We start from the raw sequence: 17,477 nt of genomic DNA, 5'->3' as shown, positions 1-17,477 counted from the left end.
GGCAACTCCATACTCAACTATTGAGGAACTGCCAAACTGTTTCTCTAGTAGCTGTTTTACATTCCTGCCAGCAATGTATGAGAGTTCCAATTTCTCAAGATCATTCTTTTTGATCATAATTTCTGATAGCCTGAGACCTGGGTCTCCAACCTTCTAAGAAGAGCAACTCTTACATTTTCAGGAAAAATGCAATTCTGGATATTGGTTTATTCTTAATTTAGCCATTGGTATATTCTTAGAAAGTAAAGTATTAGGTTAGGACCATTTAAATAGTATTTTCCTGTTTGCTTATATCTTTAGCGATTTTTAATTGGTAGAAGTTTCTTAAAAGTTAGCTTTGGGTCAGTGAACTCAAATTATTGATTTAGTAGAAAAGCTGTGATGATCTCATCTGATTCCCACATTTTATAGATGGGAGAACAGAGTGAGTTGTCCAGAATTATATAGTCAGTGAGGTAGTAGCAGAACCAGGCATTTTAATTGTACCATTGTGTCTCTTTGTTACTCATTCTGCCTGCTAAGTGTAGATGTTTTCCAAGGTTCTTCTTCTCCTATACCCTTTGCCAGATTCAACCATTCCTATAATTTATATAAAAATCACCTCTTCCCAAATGACTTGTAAATATTTACCCCTGTATGGAACCTAAGATTCATAAATTCAGTTGCCTACTTTGTCTTCACGTGTCAAATTCAGCATATCCAAAATAGTACAACATATCTCCTCACCAAAATAAGATTATGCTGCAAACTTACTGCTTCTGGTATCACTTCCATATGTCTGCTTCCTCAAATATGACCCTTATTTGTTGTTTTCCTCCAGTCTGTCATTATCAGATCCTTTCCATTTTTTTCAGTAATTTCTCTTGGGCCTTAGGTTCTTTATCAAGGATTTAATTTAAAAAAATGAAAACAAAAACAAAATACATTGAAGGAACTCTTTAAGAAAACTATTTTAAGGTGAAAGGCAGCATGAAGTGTTAAAAGAATGTCTAGCTAGGAGATGGAAGACTTGGTTCTAGATCTGGCTCTGCGACTGATTTGGGGCAAGTCCTTTTACTCATTGGGGCCTTACTTCCTTTATTTTAAAGTGAAGAGGTTGAATTAGTTCATTTTCTATTAAGTCTTCTGTATTATATGTATGTCCTTTCTTTCTCCCCCTGCCCACACCACTTCAATAGTGTCTGCAGGCTCTGGAGTTTTTGCATTCGAACCAGGTCATTCACAGAGACATCAAGAGCGACAATATTCTGTTGGGAATGGATGGCTCTGTCAAGCTAAGTAAGTAGGAGCCTTAAGAATGATAATGCTTCTCTCCCTGTGGGGCCCTGTCTCTTGTGAAATGGTAATCATATAATAGTAACTACAACACTCACCAAAGGGTCTTTATTATTTCATGGGATATGAGGGCTGTTTTATATTCTGTATTAATCATAGGATATAATTTCATTATTTTTTCATTCATGTATACATTAAACAACAACCACAAAAAACTTTGCTAAATGCTTACTCTGTGCTAGGTCCTATGATGGGCACTGAGGGTACATTTTCCCTACCTTCAAGTTCTCAATTTAGTATGGAAAACATGTAATAGATAATTAGAAAAAAGAATTTTGTGTAATTTCTTTCATTCAATTATTCAGCAAACTTTTATTGAATGTCTAGTACATGCCGGCCCTTCTAGGGATATGAGGACAAGTAAGAAGACATAATCTGTACTATCAAAGGCTTCCTAATTTAAATAAATTTATAATTGCAATATAATATAAAAACCACTGCAAGTAGAACATATTGTTCAAAGGTGTAAAGACCATTAGTCCAGACAAACAGGCTGTGTCATGGGTGGATGGGCAGTTTATGGAAGGACGACTAGCAGCCCTGGGTCTGGGGCATAAAAGCAGAGGCATAAAAGCAGGGCCATGCCTATTCATAGGTGATTGGGGTTTAAATCAAGGACTCATGCCCAAGGAATAAGGCAAGGACCTAGTTGCCAGATTTGGGAACATGAGAATGGTTTTCAAGAACAAAGCAGAATTTGGACAAGCAATCCAAGACCAAAATAGGCAGCTTGGACTTTAAGTCCTTTGATTTGAGGAGGGGTAGGAGGCCAGAGATGGTGTTTCTTATATTCTTCCTATTTCTCTTCAGGATTCAATAGGAAATAGGCTAGGAGCTAGACATGAAGGTAGCAGTCAAGTGACTTTGGAGACTTTTGGACAAAAGATAGGAGAGCTGGGAGCCAGGCACAGCTTGTCACCTAAGTGTGTACACACACAGTCAACACTTATTAAAGTGAGTGTATATCCTAACTGTATATTCTTTTATTTTTCTTTTCTAGCTGATTTTGGATTCTGTGCACAGATAACCCCAGAGCAGAGCAAACGGAGCACCATGGTAGGAACCCCATACTGGATGGCACCAGAGGTTGTGACACGAAAGGCCTATGGGCCCAAGGTTGACATCTGGTCCCTGGGCATCATGGCCATTGAAATGATTGAAGGGGAGCCTCCATACCTCAATGAAAACCCTCTTAGAGTGAGTATTACCAGTCCTATTTCAAGTTATTTGGGCTGTTGTCTCCAGTCCCAGGAAATAGGAATCCAGGCTGTTTTCTATGGCTTTCAACCTGGAGATCCCTTTTCTGGATACAAGTAGTCACTGTTGAACTTAAAGTATAAATGCTCAGGCCCGGCATGGTGGCTCATGCCTGCAATGCCAGCACTTTGGGAGGCCGAGGTGGGTGGATCACAAGGTCAGGAGTTTGAGAACAGCCTGGCCAATATATTGAAACTCCATCTCTACTAAAAATACAAAAAAATTAGCTGGGCATGATGGTGGGTGCCTGTAATCTCATCTGTTTGGGAGGGTGAGGCAGGAGAATTGCTTGAACCCAGGAGGCGGAAGTTGCAGTGAGCCGAGATTGCACCACTGCACTCCAGCCTGGGCGACAGTGCGAGACTCCATCTCAAAAAAAAAAGTGTAAGTGTTCAAAGAAAAGGAATATTAGAAGTTACTCATTCATTTATTCAACAATTATTTGAGTCCCTATCAAGTGTAAGAAACTATTCTAATTATAATAAATTAATATATAGTAACAGATGGTAAGTGCTGTGAGCAAAAGCAAAGTAAAGGAGTTAAGAGAGTAATGGAGGAAGAGGTGTGCTATTTTAGAGTAGAGAGGGAAGTTTGCTCTCATAAGTTATTTTATTTTGCAGAGTTGGGAAGTCATTCGAAGGTTTTGAGCTGAGGAGAAATATGATCTGATTTATGTTTTAAACAGATCATTTTGGCTGCTTTTATGGAAAATAGACTGCAAGAGACTATTGTAATAGTTCAGATAAGAGTGGTAGTGTCTTGGACTATATTGGTAGGAGTGGAAGTGAGAAGTGGTCAGACTCAGGAAATGTCTTGAAGGAGGAGTAGCTGACAAGATGAACTGAATATTAGAGAAAGAGGAATCAAGAACAACTGCAAGGTTTTTTGTCTGAACTGCTGAAAAAATTCAGTTGCCATCTGTTGAAATGGTGAAGAGCATACTTAAGTGGGATAATAAAGAGTTGGTTTTGAATGTGTTGATTTGAAATGTTAATTAGACATTTAAGTGGAGCTGGGAGTAGAGTTTGGCTTATGACTCTGGAGTTCAAGGGTGAGGGGTCAGGACTGTAAACATAAATTTATTAGTAGATAATATATAGTTGGCATTTAAAATCAGAGGTAGATGAGATTACTCACCTAGAGAGTGAGTACAGTTAAAGAGATTTGAGTACTGAGCTCTAGGTTACTCTACTGTTCACAGGTTAGAGGGAATAGGAAAGTAGACCAAGGAGTGGCCTTTCTAGTGTAAGAGAACAGAGAAGTGTCCTGGAGGTGAAATGTCCTGGAGATGAAAAGAACAGTGCTTCCAAAAGAAGGAGGAGGGTAGATTATGTGTCAAGTGTGATTGATAAGTTGAATAAGATGAGATGGAGAAATGAACATTGTATTTGCCAATGTAGAGGTTCTTAATGACCTTGACAATCAGTTATCAGTAGAATGCTGGGGATGAAAGTCTAATTAATTTAATGAAAGTGGAAGAAGAGGACATTGAGAAGGCATATATAAACAGGTGTCTTTTCTCTTAAAGGAATTTTGCTGGGAAAGGTAACAAAAATGGAGCACTATCTTGAAATGGAGTCAAGGGAGGGTTTTCTAAAAGATGATGTCTATGTGCTAATGGGACCGATTTGGTGAAGAGGAGGAAAATGGTCGTGTACAAGAAGGAAATGACAACTATAGAAGTGGTGTCCTTAAGTCAGAGAGAGGGGTTTGATCAAGTACTGAAGTAGAGGACATTAGGTGAGCATGGACAATTTATCCATTGTAACAGAGCATATCAACACAGATGCAAATAGGTTGGTAGTCTTGGTGTAGGCAAATGTGAAATTTATTCTGATTGCTTTTATTTTCTCATTTATTCCCACCTCCCATCCAGTGCAGAAATTCCCTATGCACTGTTGCTGGTAGGTGGTCATCTACATGCTCATGTCATCCTTGGATACCTCTGATTATTGGACATTGCTTCAGTGCACAAAACTGAACCTCCCTTCTGTAGTTTCTACCCTTTGATCCCAGCTTTGCCTCTGACTCCACATACAACATATTCTTCTCTGCCTTAGAATGGCCTTGGAGAGATTTGAAGATGATGATTGCTGGGGTATGTTAGAAATAAGACAGAGTGATCTTAGACACTTTTTTTTTGAGACAGAGTCTCGCTCTGTTGCCCATGCTGGACTGCAATGGCATGATGTCAGCTCACTGCAACCTCCACCTTCTGGGTTCAAGCAATTCTCCTGCTTCAGCCTCCTAAGTAGCTGGGATTACAGGCACGTGCCACCATGCCCGGCTAATTTTTGTATTTTTGGTAGAGACAGGGTTTCGCCATATTGGTCAGGCTGGTCTTGATGGTCTCAAACTCCTGACCTCAGGTGATCCACCCACCTTGGCCTCTCAAAGTGCCGGGATTACAGGCGTGAGCCACCACGCCTGGCCCTAGACATATCTTTTTATGTTTCTGAACCTTATCTATGAAGTAAGGATGATAATTCTTGCCCTATTACCCAGAGTTAATTGTGGCCATTAAATTAGACAGTGCTTATGTAAGTACTTTGTGAATTAAGTGCTGAGTGCTTGTAAAGATTTAGTCTTACTACGTTTTTTTTTTACCTTTCCCAGGAGATGCTTCATATTAAGGGACCAGGGTAGCAACAGTTTTTACTTACATTTAATATTCCTCTCCTGCTAGAAGAGATCAGTTCTTGGATGACTGAGTTGAATGCACCAGGAATAATTTCTGCCAGCAGCTGGGCAGATGTTTAACTCAACAGGCTAAATGGATAATAAACCCTTCAAATGTGTAAGCAAGAATAATAATAAGGCTGGGCACAGTGGCTCACGCCTGTAATCCTAGCACTTTGGGAGGTTGAGGGGGGTGGATCCCTTGAGTCCAGAAGTTCGAGACCAGCCTGGCCAACGTAGTGAAACCTCATCTCTACTAAAAAATACAGAAGTTAGCTGGACATGGCAACAGCCACCCATAATCCCAGCTACTTGGGAGGCTGAGGCAGGGAGAATTGCTTGAACCCAGGAGGCAGAGATTGCAGTGAGCCAAGATCGTGTCACTGCACTGCAGCCTGGGCGATAGGATAAGATTCTGGTCTCAAAAAAAAAAGTATAATAATAAACCCTTAGGTCTGTAACATTTCATAAGTTTACAAAGTACTTTTAAATACACTATCATATTTTTACAGACATATGAGATGGGCATTATCATCATCCCTACTTTACAGACAGGGAAGTTGGAAGTTCAGTGGCTTGCACATAGTCTCATGGCCTTCAAATGTTAAACCTGATCCTTAGGTCGTACTCTTTCAAGTATGTATACACAGCTGCTGCTTTGCATCCTAGAGCATAAAGCAGCTGACTGTATTTCTAGAATGTGTATATGGGGAACAAGAGAGAACCTCAGTTGGAGCTCAGGTGATTTACCATCTTTATTGCCAGGCCTTGTACCTCATTGCCACCAATGGGACCCCGGAACTTCAGAACCCAGAGAAGCTGTCAGCTATCTTCCGGGACTTTCTGAACCGCTGTCTTGAGATGGATGTGGAAAAGAGAGGTTCAGCTAAAGAGCTGCTGCAGGTAAGTGTCCCTACGCAGGGAAGCACCAAATTTAAGGAATCACTAAACCAACCCTTTTTTACTTCATGTTTGTCTGTAAGGTACTGGATATTATAGAACTAGGCTTCTCTTCTACCACTTCCCACACTCACTCTGTTCTACTGCCCTAACTTTTATCCCTGGGCCTTTGCTCATACTATTTTCTTAGCCTCTTCCTGTACACGTTCTCCTAGGCTCAGTTTACAATCTACTTTCTGAGCACCTATTGAGCTTTCCATGTAGCTTTCTTGCTTGCTTCCTTTCTTCCTTCCTTTCCTTTCTTTCTTTCCTTTTCTTCCCTTTCTCCTTTCTTTTCTTTTCTTCCCTTTCTCCTCTCCCTCTCCTTCTCCCTTTGTTTTCCTTTTTTTTTTCTCCATAGGGTCTTACTCTCTCACCCAGGCTGGAGTTGCAATGACGTGATCTTGGCTCACTGAAGTCTTCCTCTCCTGGGCTCACTTAAGTGATCTTCCCACCTCAGCCTTCCAAGTAGCTGGGACGATAGGTGCACACCACCATGCCTGGCTAATTTTAAAAAAAAACTTCTTTGTAGAGATGGGGTTTTGCTATGTTGGCCAGGCTGATCACAAATTCCTGGGTTCAAGCGATCGGCCCACCTTGGCTTTACAAAGTGCTGGGACTACAGGCATGAGCCACTGTGCCCAGCCTGCTTGTATTTTTCATTAGCACTTCCTATGTTCTGTTTGAATTAGTCTGGCAGTTTGTTTGAGTCTTGGTGAGAAACAGCTCTCTAACAACCAAATCCTACACAAGTTATATTTTGCTGGGATTGGCTCAAAGGATACATTTTTAGCAAAGGAACGTAAGTTTTATTTATGTTTTATTTTTTGAGACAGGGTATCTCTCTGTTGCCCAGGCTGGAGTGCAGTGGTGCAATCATGGCTCACTGCAGCCTCAACTTCTCTAGGTTCTGCTGATCCTCTCACCTCAGCCTCCAGAGTAGCTGGGACTGCAGGCATGAACCACCATGCCTGCCTAATTTTTCTATTTTTTTGTAGAGACAGGGTTTTGCCATGTTGCCCAGGCTGGGCTCAACGATCTGCCCGCCACAGCCTCCCAAAGTGCTGGAATTACAGGCATGGCATGAGCAACCATGCCCATCCGTGGAACATAAGTTTAGAAGACAATTAATGAGTGTGGCTTTTGGAGTCTTTACACTTTCTTCATTGGAAATCCTCAGATGATGGCATTGCTACTCTACTTGTTGAGTAAGATTTTGCCAGTTTGCGGGGAAACTCGGAGTCAGGGATTTACCAGGCCTTTTATTCTCCCACCTGCCTAAACCTGATAATTTTATATGGTTGCAAAAATTGCCTTTGGCAGGCCACATCATTTGTATTTAACATGTATGTTTCAAGTACAATTTCTTATAACTAGAGTTCTTTTATTGTATTGCCCACTGGTGATTTAATAGTATCACATGCAACTTTATGAAGGCATAAAGTTTTTATGCAGGGCAGGGCAGGACCTAGCATATTGCCCTGTGTTAAAGTTAATTATGAATCTCTTTCCTACTGGATTATAACCTCTATTTTATTAATCCCTCAGTCTCATGTTTTACCTAGGACCTGACTCAGAATAGGTATTCAGAAAATATTTATTGAATTGAATGGAATTGCTGGAAGAACCTACATTGGAATATCACCTTCTGTAACATATTTAGCATCTCTTTGTAATTGAGGTTACTGATTATGGAGCATTGGCCTATTAGATAAGAGAGCTGGGTTCTGCCAAGTGTAACCCATTAGTCTCTAGTATCTGTTGGAACTACAAGTCTCTTAGTACAATGTAGGACCCCTCTTGCTGTTCATAAGAGTTGTATTCTGGAAATTGTAGGCACTGGAAAATGTGTAAATACTATATGCTAAGCCTGTGATTAGTAGAGATGCCATTGTTAATTAAGTACCAAATTATAGTTCTTGAAAAGTTCATGCCCTCTAAAGTTTTCTTCCTGATATGGTAATATGAATAGTAATAAATGCATTATATTGAATCTTTACTATATTTTAGGCACTAAACACTTTATATATTTAGGCACTAAGCACTTTATATATTAGCTTTCAAAACAACTCTGTGAGTTGTAGGTTCTGTTATTCTCTTTTTTTTTTTTTTGAGATGGAGTCTTGCTCTGTCTTCCAGGCTTCCAGGCTGGAGTGCAATGCCTCAATGTTGGCTCACTGCAACCTTCATCTCCCAGGTTCAAGCAATTCTCCTGCCTCAGCCTCCCAAGTAGCTGGGATTACAGGCTTGCACCACCACACTCAGCTAATTTTTCTATTTTTAGTAGAGATGGGGTTTCACCATATTGGCCAGGCTGATCTTGTACTCCTGACCTCATGATCCACCTACTTGACCTCCCAAAGTGCTGGGATTACAGGCATGAGCCACTGCACCCAGCCAGTTTTTTTTTTTTTTTTTTTGAGACAGAGTCTCGCTCTGTTGCCCAGGCTGGAGTGCAGTGCTGCAATCTTGACTCACTGCAACCTCCACCTCCTGAGTTCAAGCAATTCTCCTGACACAGTTTCCCCAGTAGCTGGGATTACAGGCACCTGCCACAACACCCAGGTAATTTTGTATTTTTAGTGGAGACAGGGTTTCACCATGCTGGCCAGGCTGGTCTTGAACTCCTGACATCAGGCGATCTGCTTGCCTCAACCTCCTAAAGTGCTCGGATTACAGGCTTGAGCCACCGCACCGGCAGTTATTGTCATTTTTACAGATGAGGAAACTGAGGTTTCAAGTGTTTAGTAACTTTTCCATGATAGCTGATAAGTAGTAGATTCAGGATTTCAGCCTGTTTGGCTCTCAATTGTGTATGCTCTTGGCCACTGCTCTTATAGGCTCAAAGAGTATCACAACTAGAAAGCCCTCAGGGCTCATCTAGTCTGTTTTGTTTATTAGACAGAGAAGTAAACTGAGGCCTCCCAGTTCAGTGTTGGATCCTGCTGCTCTCAACTGAGGGGAATTGTAGAAACATGTGATCTGAGAAAGCTGGCATTTTAACTTATGGGTGTATGTTGTAAATATTCAAAACCATGACTTTCAGAATCTTAAATCTTAAAGGCTTCACATTTGTTTCTCCTCTGAGAACATACTTATGAACAGAAATGCATAGGATAATATATATTTGAATTCATATCTTCACAATTTCGCTAGGATCTTTTATTCCTTTCATAGTAATAGTAACTTCTTGTTCTCAGTAGCTCTTTATATATCTCTGTCCCAACAGAAGGTGAAACAATTCTCAGCAAAGAATATTACTATCTACGTTTCTCTCTCTTTCTGTGTGTGTGTGTGTGTGTGCATATACAATATGACTAATCAAGGGAATTATAAGTATGGCAGAAGAATCAGATATGCTCATCATTTGAGTTGAGTAGTTATGTTTACATGTCAGATTTGGTTCTCAGTTTCCTGGTAGCCAGGGCAGAAAAGGAAATGTGATAGTTCTCACTCTGTCACCCAGGCTGGAGTGCAGTGGTGCAATCTTGGCTCACTCCAATTTCCATCTCCTGGGTTTAAGCAGTTCTCTGCCTCATCTTCCCGAGTAGCTGGGATTACAGGCACCTGCCACTACACCCACCTAATTTTTTTCAAATTATTTTCATTTTTAGTAGATACGGGGTTTCACCATCTTGGCCAGACTGGTCTTGAACTCCTGACCTTGTGATCCAACCGCCTGTGGCTCCCAAAGTGCTGGGATTACAGGTGTGAACCAATGAACTAGCCTAGTTCCTATATTTTGTATCAAATACAAGAATCATCTTACATGTTTAAGACACTAAGCTTTTTTACTAAATGTGTTTTTTAAAAAAAGCACCAGTTTTAGATAAGAGACTCTGAGAATTACCTAAGGAATTGTTAGGCTGGGCACAGTGGCTCATGCCTGTAATCCCAGCACTTTGGGAGGCTGAGGCGGGTGGATCACTTGAGTTCTGGAGTTCAAGACCAGCCTGGCCAACATGGCAAAACCCGTCTCTACTAAAAATACAAATATTAGCTGGGCATGGTGGTCGGCACCTGTAGTCCCAGCTACTTGGGAGGTTGAGGCAGGAGAATTGCTTGAACCCAGGAGGTGGAGGTCGCAGTGAGCCGAGATCGCACCACTGCAATTTTCATATAGTATTTTCTTCTAAAATAGTCTTTAAAGGTTGTAGGTATGGCCCAAAGTACAGTCCAGTGAAAGTGTTTGGGAAAGGACCAAGCTACTGAAATTTTTACTAAATGAATTAGCATTATTGGATTTGAGGATAGAACAATAAATTCCTAGATGAGTGCTCCTAAAATGCAGTATTGCAATATACTACTGGGTCATGATCAATTAATACCTTCCCCAAAGGTAATTATTATTCTGATTATCACCATAATTTAGGCTTACCTAGGAAGAAATGGAATAATGCAATATGAACTCGCTTATATCTGGCTTCTTTCCCTTAACATGTCTATGAGCTTCATCCCACTGTCATTGTACCAATTGCTTATTTTATTGCTATGTAATTTTTTGTATAGTATTATATGAATATGACACTATGCATTTTTCTATTCTCTTGGACATTTGAGTTTTTTCTGGTTATAATTTTCTATGAACATTTCTGCTTGTATCTTTTGGTGGATATACAAACTCATTTCTCTTAGGAATATACCTAGGATTGGAATTGCTAGGGTATAGGGTAGATGTATGTTTATCTGTAAGTAGATGCTGCCAAACAGTTTTCCAAAGTGGTCTGTTTTAAAGATGACCATCAATTTGGGGATGACTGGAAGCTCTCCACATAGCGCCTTGTACAAACAAGGATGCCCTTATGTCTTATAATGGTTACTAGGGAAGAATGGTAAATAGTCATGTGTCTTTTGCTGTTTTTCTCCTTTCTAGCATCAATTCCTGAAGATTGCCAAGCCCCTCTCCAGCCTCACTCCATTGATTGCTGCAGCAAAGGAGGCAACAAAGAACAATCACTAAAACCACACTCACCCCAGCCTCATTTTGCCAAGCCTTCTGTGAAATAAATGCTCATTTCAGAAGTTCCAACTCCTGATGCCCTCTTCTCCTTGCCTTGCTTCTCCCATTTCCTGATCTAGTGCTCTCAAGACTTTGATCCTTGGAAACCATGTGTCCAGCATTGAAGAGAACTGCAACTGAATGACTAATCAGATGATGGCCATTTCTAAATAAGGAATTTCCTCCCAATTCATGGATATGAGGATGGTTTATGATCAAGGGTTTATATGAATAAATATTTCTAGTCTTACTTCCATATGGCAAAATCCTCACCTCCTTCATAACCACCCCCACAATTAGTTCTTGACTATATAAATTTATGGTTTGATAATATTATCAATTTGTAATCAATCAGTTGAGATTTCTTTAGTGCTTGCTTTTCTGTGACTGAACTGCCCAAACACCTCATTGTACTTGAAAACTGGAACAGCTTGGGAATGCCATGGGGTTTGATAATCTGCCAGGGACATGAAGAGGCTCAGCTTCCTGGACCATGACTTTGGTACAGCTGATCCTGACATGGGAATAACCACATTTTTCTTTGTGTGTGCTTCTAGCAGCTGTTTGGGAGGACCTTGACCCAATAGTGTTCTCATGATGTTTCTTGTGAAATGCTCTTGGCTATGTAGCACCTTTTGATTCCCTGCATACCCTAGGCTACTGCCCCCATCCTGTCCCTTGTTGCATTGAGAGGTTTCCTAGGGCACATACTGAGTGAGCAGTGTGAGAAGTCGGGGGGAAAAGTAACTACTTTTAGAGCAAGGCTGGGCATCAGCACCTGTCCAGCTCTACTTGTGTGATGTTTCAGGAACTCAGAATTTTTTCTATCTGGGATAAGGAGCTGAAAGATTAACTTGGATCTTCTAATGATCCAAATCTTTTGGTCACAGGAGAGAATCTCCAAATTAGAGACTACGTGTTAGTTCTGGATGGATTTGGTGGACTGACATGATACCCTGCCAGCTGTGAGGGGACCCTGTTTTTAACATGCATGGCCAACCTCTCTGCAAATGGAAATGCTTACACTGGGTGTTGGGGATGTTTGCTACCTCCTGCTATCTTTGTGGTTTTGGTTCTCCCACTATGGTAGGACCCCTGACCAGCATTGTGGCTTGTCATGTCAGCCCCATTGACTACCTTGTCATGCTCTGAGGTACTACTGCCTCTGCAGCACAAATTTCTATTTCCTTCAATAAAAGGAGATGAAAATATTCTACTTGGAGTATGCATTTCTTTCTTCTCTTTGTTCTTTCTTTCCTTTTCTAATTTTTTATATGAAATAATGAATAGTTTCTTCCTGAACCATTCAGAGTGGTAAGCTGCAAATCGGATGCCCCTTTACCACTACATACTTGAATGTGTATTCTTTTTAACACTTTTATTTTAAATATAGAAATGGTACAAAACCATTTGTATTGTTTAAATATAAACACACATGTATCCACCAAATCAAGAAATAGAACACTGACAGTAAGAACCTTCTCCATCTTGTCCTTCCCTTTCTCATTATAGCCCCACCCAAGAGGTAACCACTGTCTTGACTTTTATTGAAATATCTTTCTTGCTTTTCTCTATACTTTTATTATATTCAGGTGTGTTCCAATACAAGTAAAGTTTAGTTCTGTCAGTTTTTGAATTTTAAATAAACATATCATAATAGATATGTTCTTTTGTGCTTATTTTTTTCCACTCGAGATTGTTTTTAAGATATATGTACCTAGTTTGTTTGTAGCTCTAGTTCACACTAGTTTATTAATTTATTATTGCAGTTGTAAGTGCTTGAGAGGAAAGTTTTAACTTGTCCAAGATGAATTCCCCGAGGACTGGCCTCCCAAAGGAGTTGGCTTTCTCTAGAGCTCTATCATAATGGACTACAGCCAACTGCTCAAGGCAGTCATACCTAGTAGAATTCTCAGGTGGCTAATCAGGCCATGGGTCTGTCACATCCTACAGCTACAACAGTAAGGCTTGAACCCCACCTCTTATCACACCAGAGAAAATGCTTCTCAAAGATGGCACAGTGGAGCTAGAGGCCAGTGTTGTGTCGTGTGGTTTTACTTTTGGATCCCAGCACCTAATCATAACTGGAGAAGACATAGTGCTTGCTAGGTATGCAGAATATAATCCCCACCGCTCAATGCCTGGAGTCCTCCTCTGGAGTACAGTATCAGGGCCCTACTACATTTCTTTACCCCAGAAGGTGATGGACATTAGAGTTTCCACACTGTGGTTAATGTTCCTGTAATCACACGTTTCCACGAATAAAGCAGGCTTCAAGGCCTGGGGTGTATATTGCCTCATCAGCTGCCCTCGTCTACTTGATAATGGCAGCAGTAACTGGGTATTATGGAAACCAACCAAGGAATTAGAGAACCAAGATTCACCTTGGGTGAGAAAATGCCCTCTTGGCACATGACAGCTGGCCAGCTATATTCAAGGACTGGAACTGTGGGTCACTGACTGGTTGCTGGACCAAAGCTTGCCAAGCCAAGGAATTTAAGTTATATTCCAGAGAATGGAGATCTAGAGTTGTGGGATGTCACCCAGGACACTATTCCAAGGTGGTTTTTAAGAATCTCAGAGTCACCTATATAAAAGAGTATTTTGAGAATTTGCTTATTTTAAATAATAGAATACATTGAGAGTGAGTATATTTTTTATAAAAGTATTTTGAGGGTGAGTATATTTTTTATAAAAGAGTACTTTGAGAGTTCGTATATTTGAAATAACAGTATTTTGAGAGTGAGTATATTTTTTATAAAAGAGTAATTTGAGCATGAGTATATTTTTTGTAACAGAGTACCTCGAGGGTGAATATATTTTTTAAAACAGAGTACAATCAGAGTTTGCATATTTTATATAACAGAGTACTTGGAGAGTGAGTATATATTTTATAAAAGAGTATTTGAGAGTTTGTATATTTTAAATAACAGTATTTTGAGAGAATATTTTTTATAAAAGTAATTTGAGAGTTTGTATATTTTAAATAACAGAGTACTTTGAGAGTGAGTGTATTTTTTATAAAAGAGTAACTTGAGAGTGAGTATATTTTTTGTAAAAGTATTTTGAGAGTGACTATATTTTTTATAAAAGTATTTTGAAGGAGAGTATATTTTTTGTAAAAGAGTACTTTGAGAGTAATTATATTTCTTAGATTATTTTGAAGGTGAGTATATTTTTTATAAAAGAGTATTTGAGAGTTTGTGTATTTTAAATAACAGAGTACTTTGACAGTGAGTATATTTTTTATAAAAGAGTACATTGAGTGTGAGTATATTTTTTATAGAAGAGTCCTTTGAGAGTTTGTATATTTTAAATAACAGAGTACTTTGACAGTGAGTATTTTTTCATAAAAGTATTTTGCTAGTTTGCTTAAATAACAAAATACTTTGAGAGTGAGTATATTTTTTATAAAAGTATTTTGACGGCAAGTATATGTTTTATAAAAGCATTTTGAGAGTCTGTATATTTTAAATGAGACTATTTGAGAGTGAGTATATTTTTTATAAAAGTACTTTGAGAGTTTGTATATTTTAAATAACAGTACTTTGTGAGTGAGTATATTTTTTATAAAACAGTACTTTGAGCGTGAGTATATTTTTTATAAAAGTGTATTTTGAGAGTGCGTATATTTTGTATAAAAGAATACTTTGAGAGTGAGTATCTTTTCTATGAAAGAGTACTTTGGGAGTTAGTATATTTTTTATAACAGAGTACCTTGAGAGTGAGTATATTTTTTGAAACAGAGTACTGTGAGGGTGAGTATGTCTTATAAAACGGTGTATTGAGAGTGAGTATATTTTTTATAACAGTACAATCAGAGTTTGCATATTTTAAATAACAGAGTACTTTGAGAGTGAGTATATTTTTTATAAGAGAGTAGTTTGAGACTTTGTATATTTTAAATAACAGTATTTTGAGGGTGAGTATATATTTTTATAAAAGTATTTTCAGGGTTTATACAATTTTAAATAACAGATTACTTTGAGAGTGAGCATATTTTTTTCAAAAAAATATACTCACTGTCAATGTACTCTGTTATTTAAAATATACAAACTCTCAGTGGACTCTTGTAAAATATACTCACTATCAAAATATACTTTTATAAAAAATATACTCTGAAAGTACTCTCATTGGAAATATATAAACTCTCAAAATACTATTTTAAAAAATACACTCACATCAAAATACTTTTATAAGAAATATACTCACTCTCAAAGTACTCTTTTATAAAAAATATACAAACTATGAAAGTACTCTGTTATTTAAAATATACAAACTCTCAAAATAATCTTCTACAAAAAATATACTCACTCTCAATGTACTCTTTTATAAAAAATATACTCACTCTCAAATTACCCTGTTATTTAAAATATAAAAGCTCTCAAAATACTTTTTTACAAAATATACTCACTCTTAAAATAATCATAAAAAATATACTCACTCTCAAAGTACTCTTTTATAAAAAATATACTCACTGCAAATACTCTGTTATTTAAAATATATAAACTCTCAAAGTACTCTTTTATAAAAAATATACCAACTCACAAAATACTCCATTATTTTAAATATACAAACTCTCAAAGCACTCTTTTATAAAAAATATACTCATTCTCTTTTTTTTTTTTTTTTTGAAAGAAAGAAAAAGAATAAAGAAGAGGAGGAAAAAGGAAGAAAAAGAGAGAGAATGAGAGTATTCCTTTCTTGCCCAGGCTAGAATGCAGTTTAGTAATGGGTATTGAAAACCTCTTTTATACCAATAATTATACTTGATGTAAACAGGAAGGAATAAGGGAAGAAAATAACAAACGAGCAGCCAACCAATATTTCATTTAAACCTATGAAATGCTATGCGATTACTGAGGAGTGATTTACTTCCAATTATGTAGTCACTTTTGGAATAGGTGTGAGGTGGTAATGTGTGTTTTGTGTATTTGAAGTGGAGAGTTCTATAAATGTTTATTAAGTTTACTTGTTCCAAGTCTGAGTTCAAGTCCTAAATGTCCTTGTTAATTTTCTGTCTCGTTGATCTATAAAATCATTAGCTCTTCTTGTTACATTGATCCTTTTGCCATTATATAATGTCCTTCTTTGCCTCTTTTGCTCTGTTGCTTTAAAGTCTACTTTATCAGAGGCGAGAATTGCATCTCCCACTTTTTGTTTATTTGTTTATTTTTACTCTCTGATTGGTTGATAAATCTTCCTCCTTCTCTTTGTTTTGAGTCTTTGTGTATCGTTGCATGTGAGATGGGTCTGGATGCAGCATACCAATGGGTTTTGGCTTTTTATCCGATTAGAATATATATAACTTTAATACTGGCATTTGATGCTAGCTGGCTGTTTTGCCCATTAGTTAGTGTAGATTTTTCGTTGTGTTGATGTTCTTTTCTTTTTGATATATTTTTAGAAAGGCTGATATTGGTTGTTCCTTTATATGTATAGTGCTTCTTTCAGAAGCTCTTGTAAAGCAGGCCTGGTGGTGGTGAACTCTCTAAGTACTTGTTTGTTTGCAAAGGATTTAATTTTTCCTTTGATTATAAAGCTTAGTTTGTCTGGATATGAAATTCTGGGTTGAAAGTTCTTTTCTTTAAGGATGTTAAATATTGGTCCCCACTCTTTTCTGGCTTGTAGGGTTTCTGCTGAGAGATCTGCTGTAAGTCTGATAGGTTTCCCTTTATGGGTAACCTGACCTTTCTCTCTGGCTGCCCTTAGTATTTTCTCCTTCATTTCGACCCTAATAAATCTGGCAATTATGTGCCTTGGGGTTGGTCTTGTTGAAGAATATCTTTGTGGTGTTCTCTGTACTACCTGGAGTTGAATATTACCCTGCCTTGCCAGGTTGGGAAAGTTTTCCTGAATGATATCCTGAAGAGTATTTTCCAACTTGGATTCATTCTCTTCATCACATTCAGGTACACCTATCAAACGTAAATTAGGTCTTTTCACATAGTCCCATATTTCCTGGAGACTTTGCTCATTCCTTTTCATCCTTTTTTCTCCAATCTTGTCTTCTCGTTTCATTTCACTGAGCTGGTTCTCGACTTCTGATATCCTTTCTTCTGCTTGATCAGTTCGACTGTTTAAACTTGTGCATGCTTCGTGAAGTTCTCGTGTTGTTTTTCAGCTCCATCAATTCACTTATATTCCTCTCTAAATTGTCCATTCTCGTTAACATTTCATCAGACTTTTTTTTCAAGGTTCTTGGTTTCTTTGCATTGGGTTAGAACAAGTTCTTTTAATTCACAGAAGTTTCTTATCACCCACGTTT

General features: G+C 38.3%; 1 protein-coding gene across 8 annotated transcripts in view; it reads left to right on the top strand.

The window, feature by feature from the left end:
- The window catches only part of PAK1 (p21 (RAC1) activated kinase 1), a 165,728-nt gene extending 153,303 nt beyond the window's left edge, over window positions 1–12,425 (top strand). For all 8 annotated transcript variants that reach the window (XM_012469600.3, XM_012469597.3, XM_012469598.3 and 5 more), the window contains exons 12-15: window positions 1,179–1,278; window positions 2,336–2,532; window positions 6,037–6,174; window positions 11,084–12,425. In XM_012469600.3, the coding sequence (XP_012325023.1) occupies window positions 1,179–1,278; window positions 2,336–2,532; window positions 6,037–6,174; window positions 11,084–11,170 (522 nt within the window). In that variant the 3' untranslated portion in view covers window positions 11,171–12,425. The remainder of the gene's footprint in view (window positions 1–1,178; window positions 1,279–2,335; window positions 2,533–6,036; window positions 6,175–11,083) is intronic.
- The last annotated feature ends 5,052 nt before the right edge of the window (window positions 12,426–17,477 follow it).

The sequence above is a fragment of the Aotus nancymaae genome, unplaced genomic scaffold (genome assembly GCF_030222135.1).
Source record: "Aotus nancymaae isolate 86718 unplaced genomic scaffold, 86718_ANA_hifiasm-v0.15.2.pri h1tg000059l, whole genome shotgun sequence".
Lineage (NCBI taxonomy): Eukaryota > Metazoa > Chordata > Mammalia > Primates > Aotidae > Aotus > Aotus nancymaae.
The sequence above is the reverse complement of the archived record's forward strand: the minus strand, read 5'-3'. Positions and strand labels throughout refer to the sequence as shown.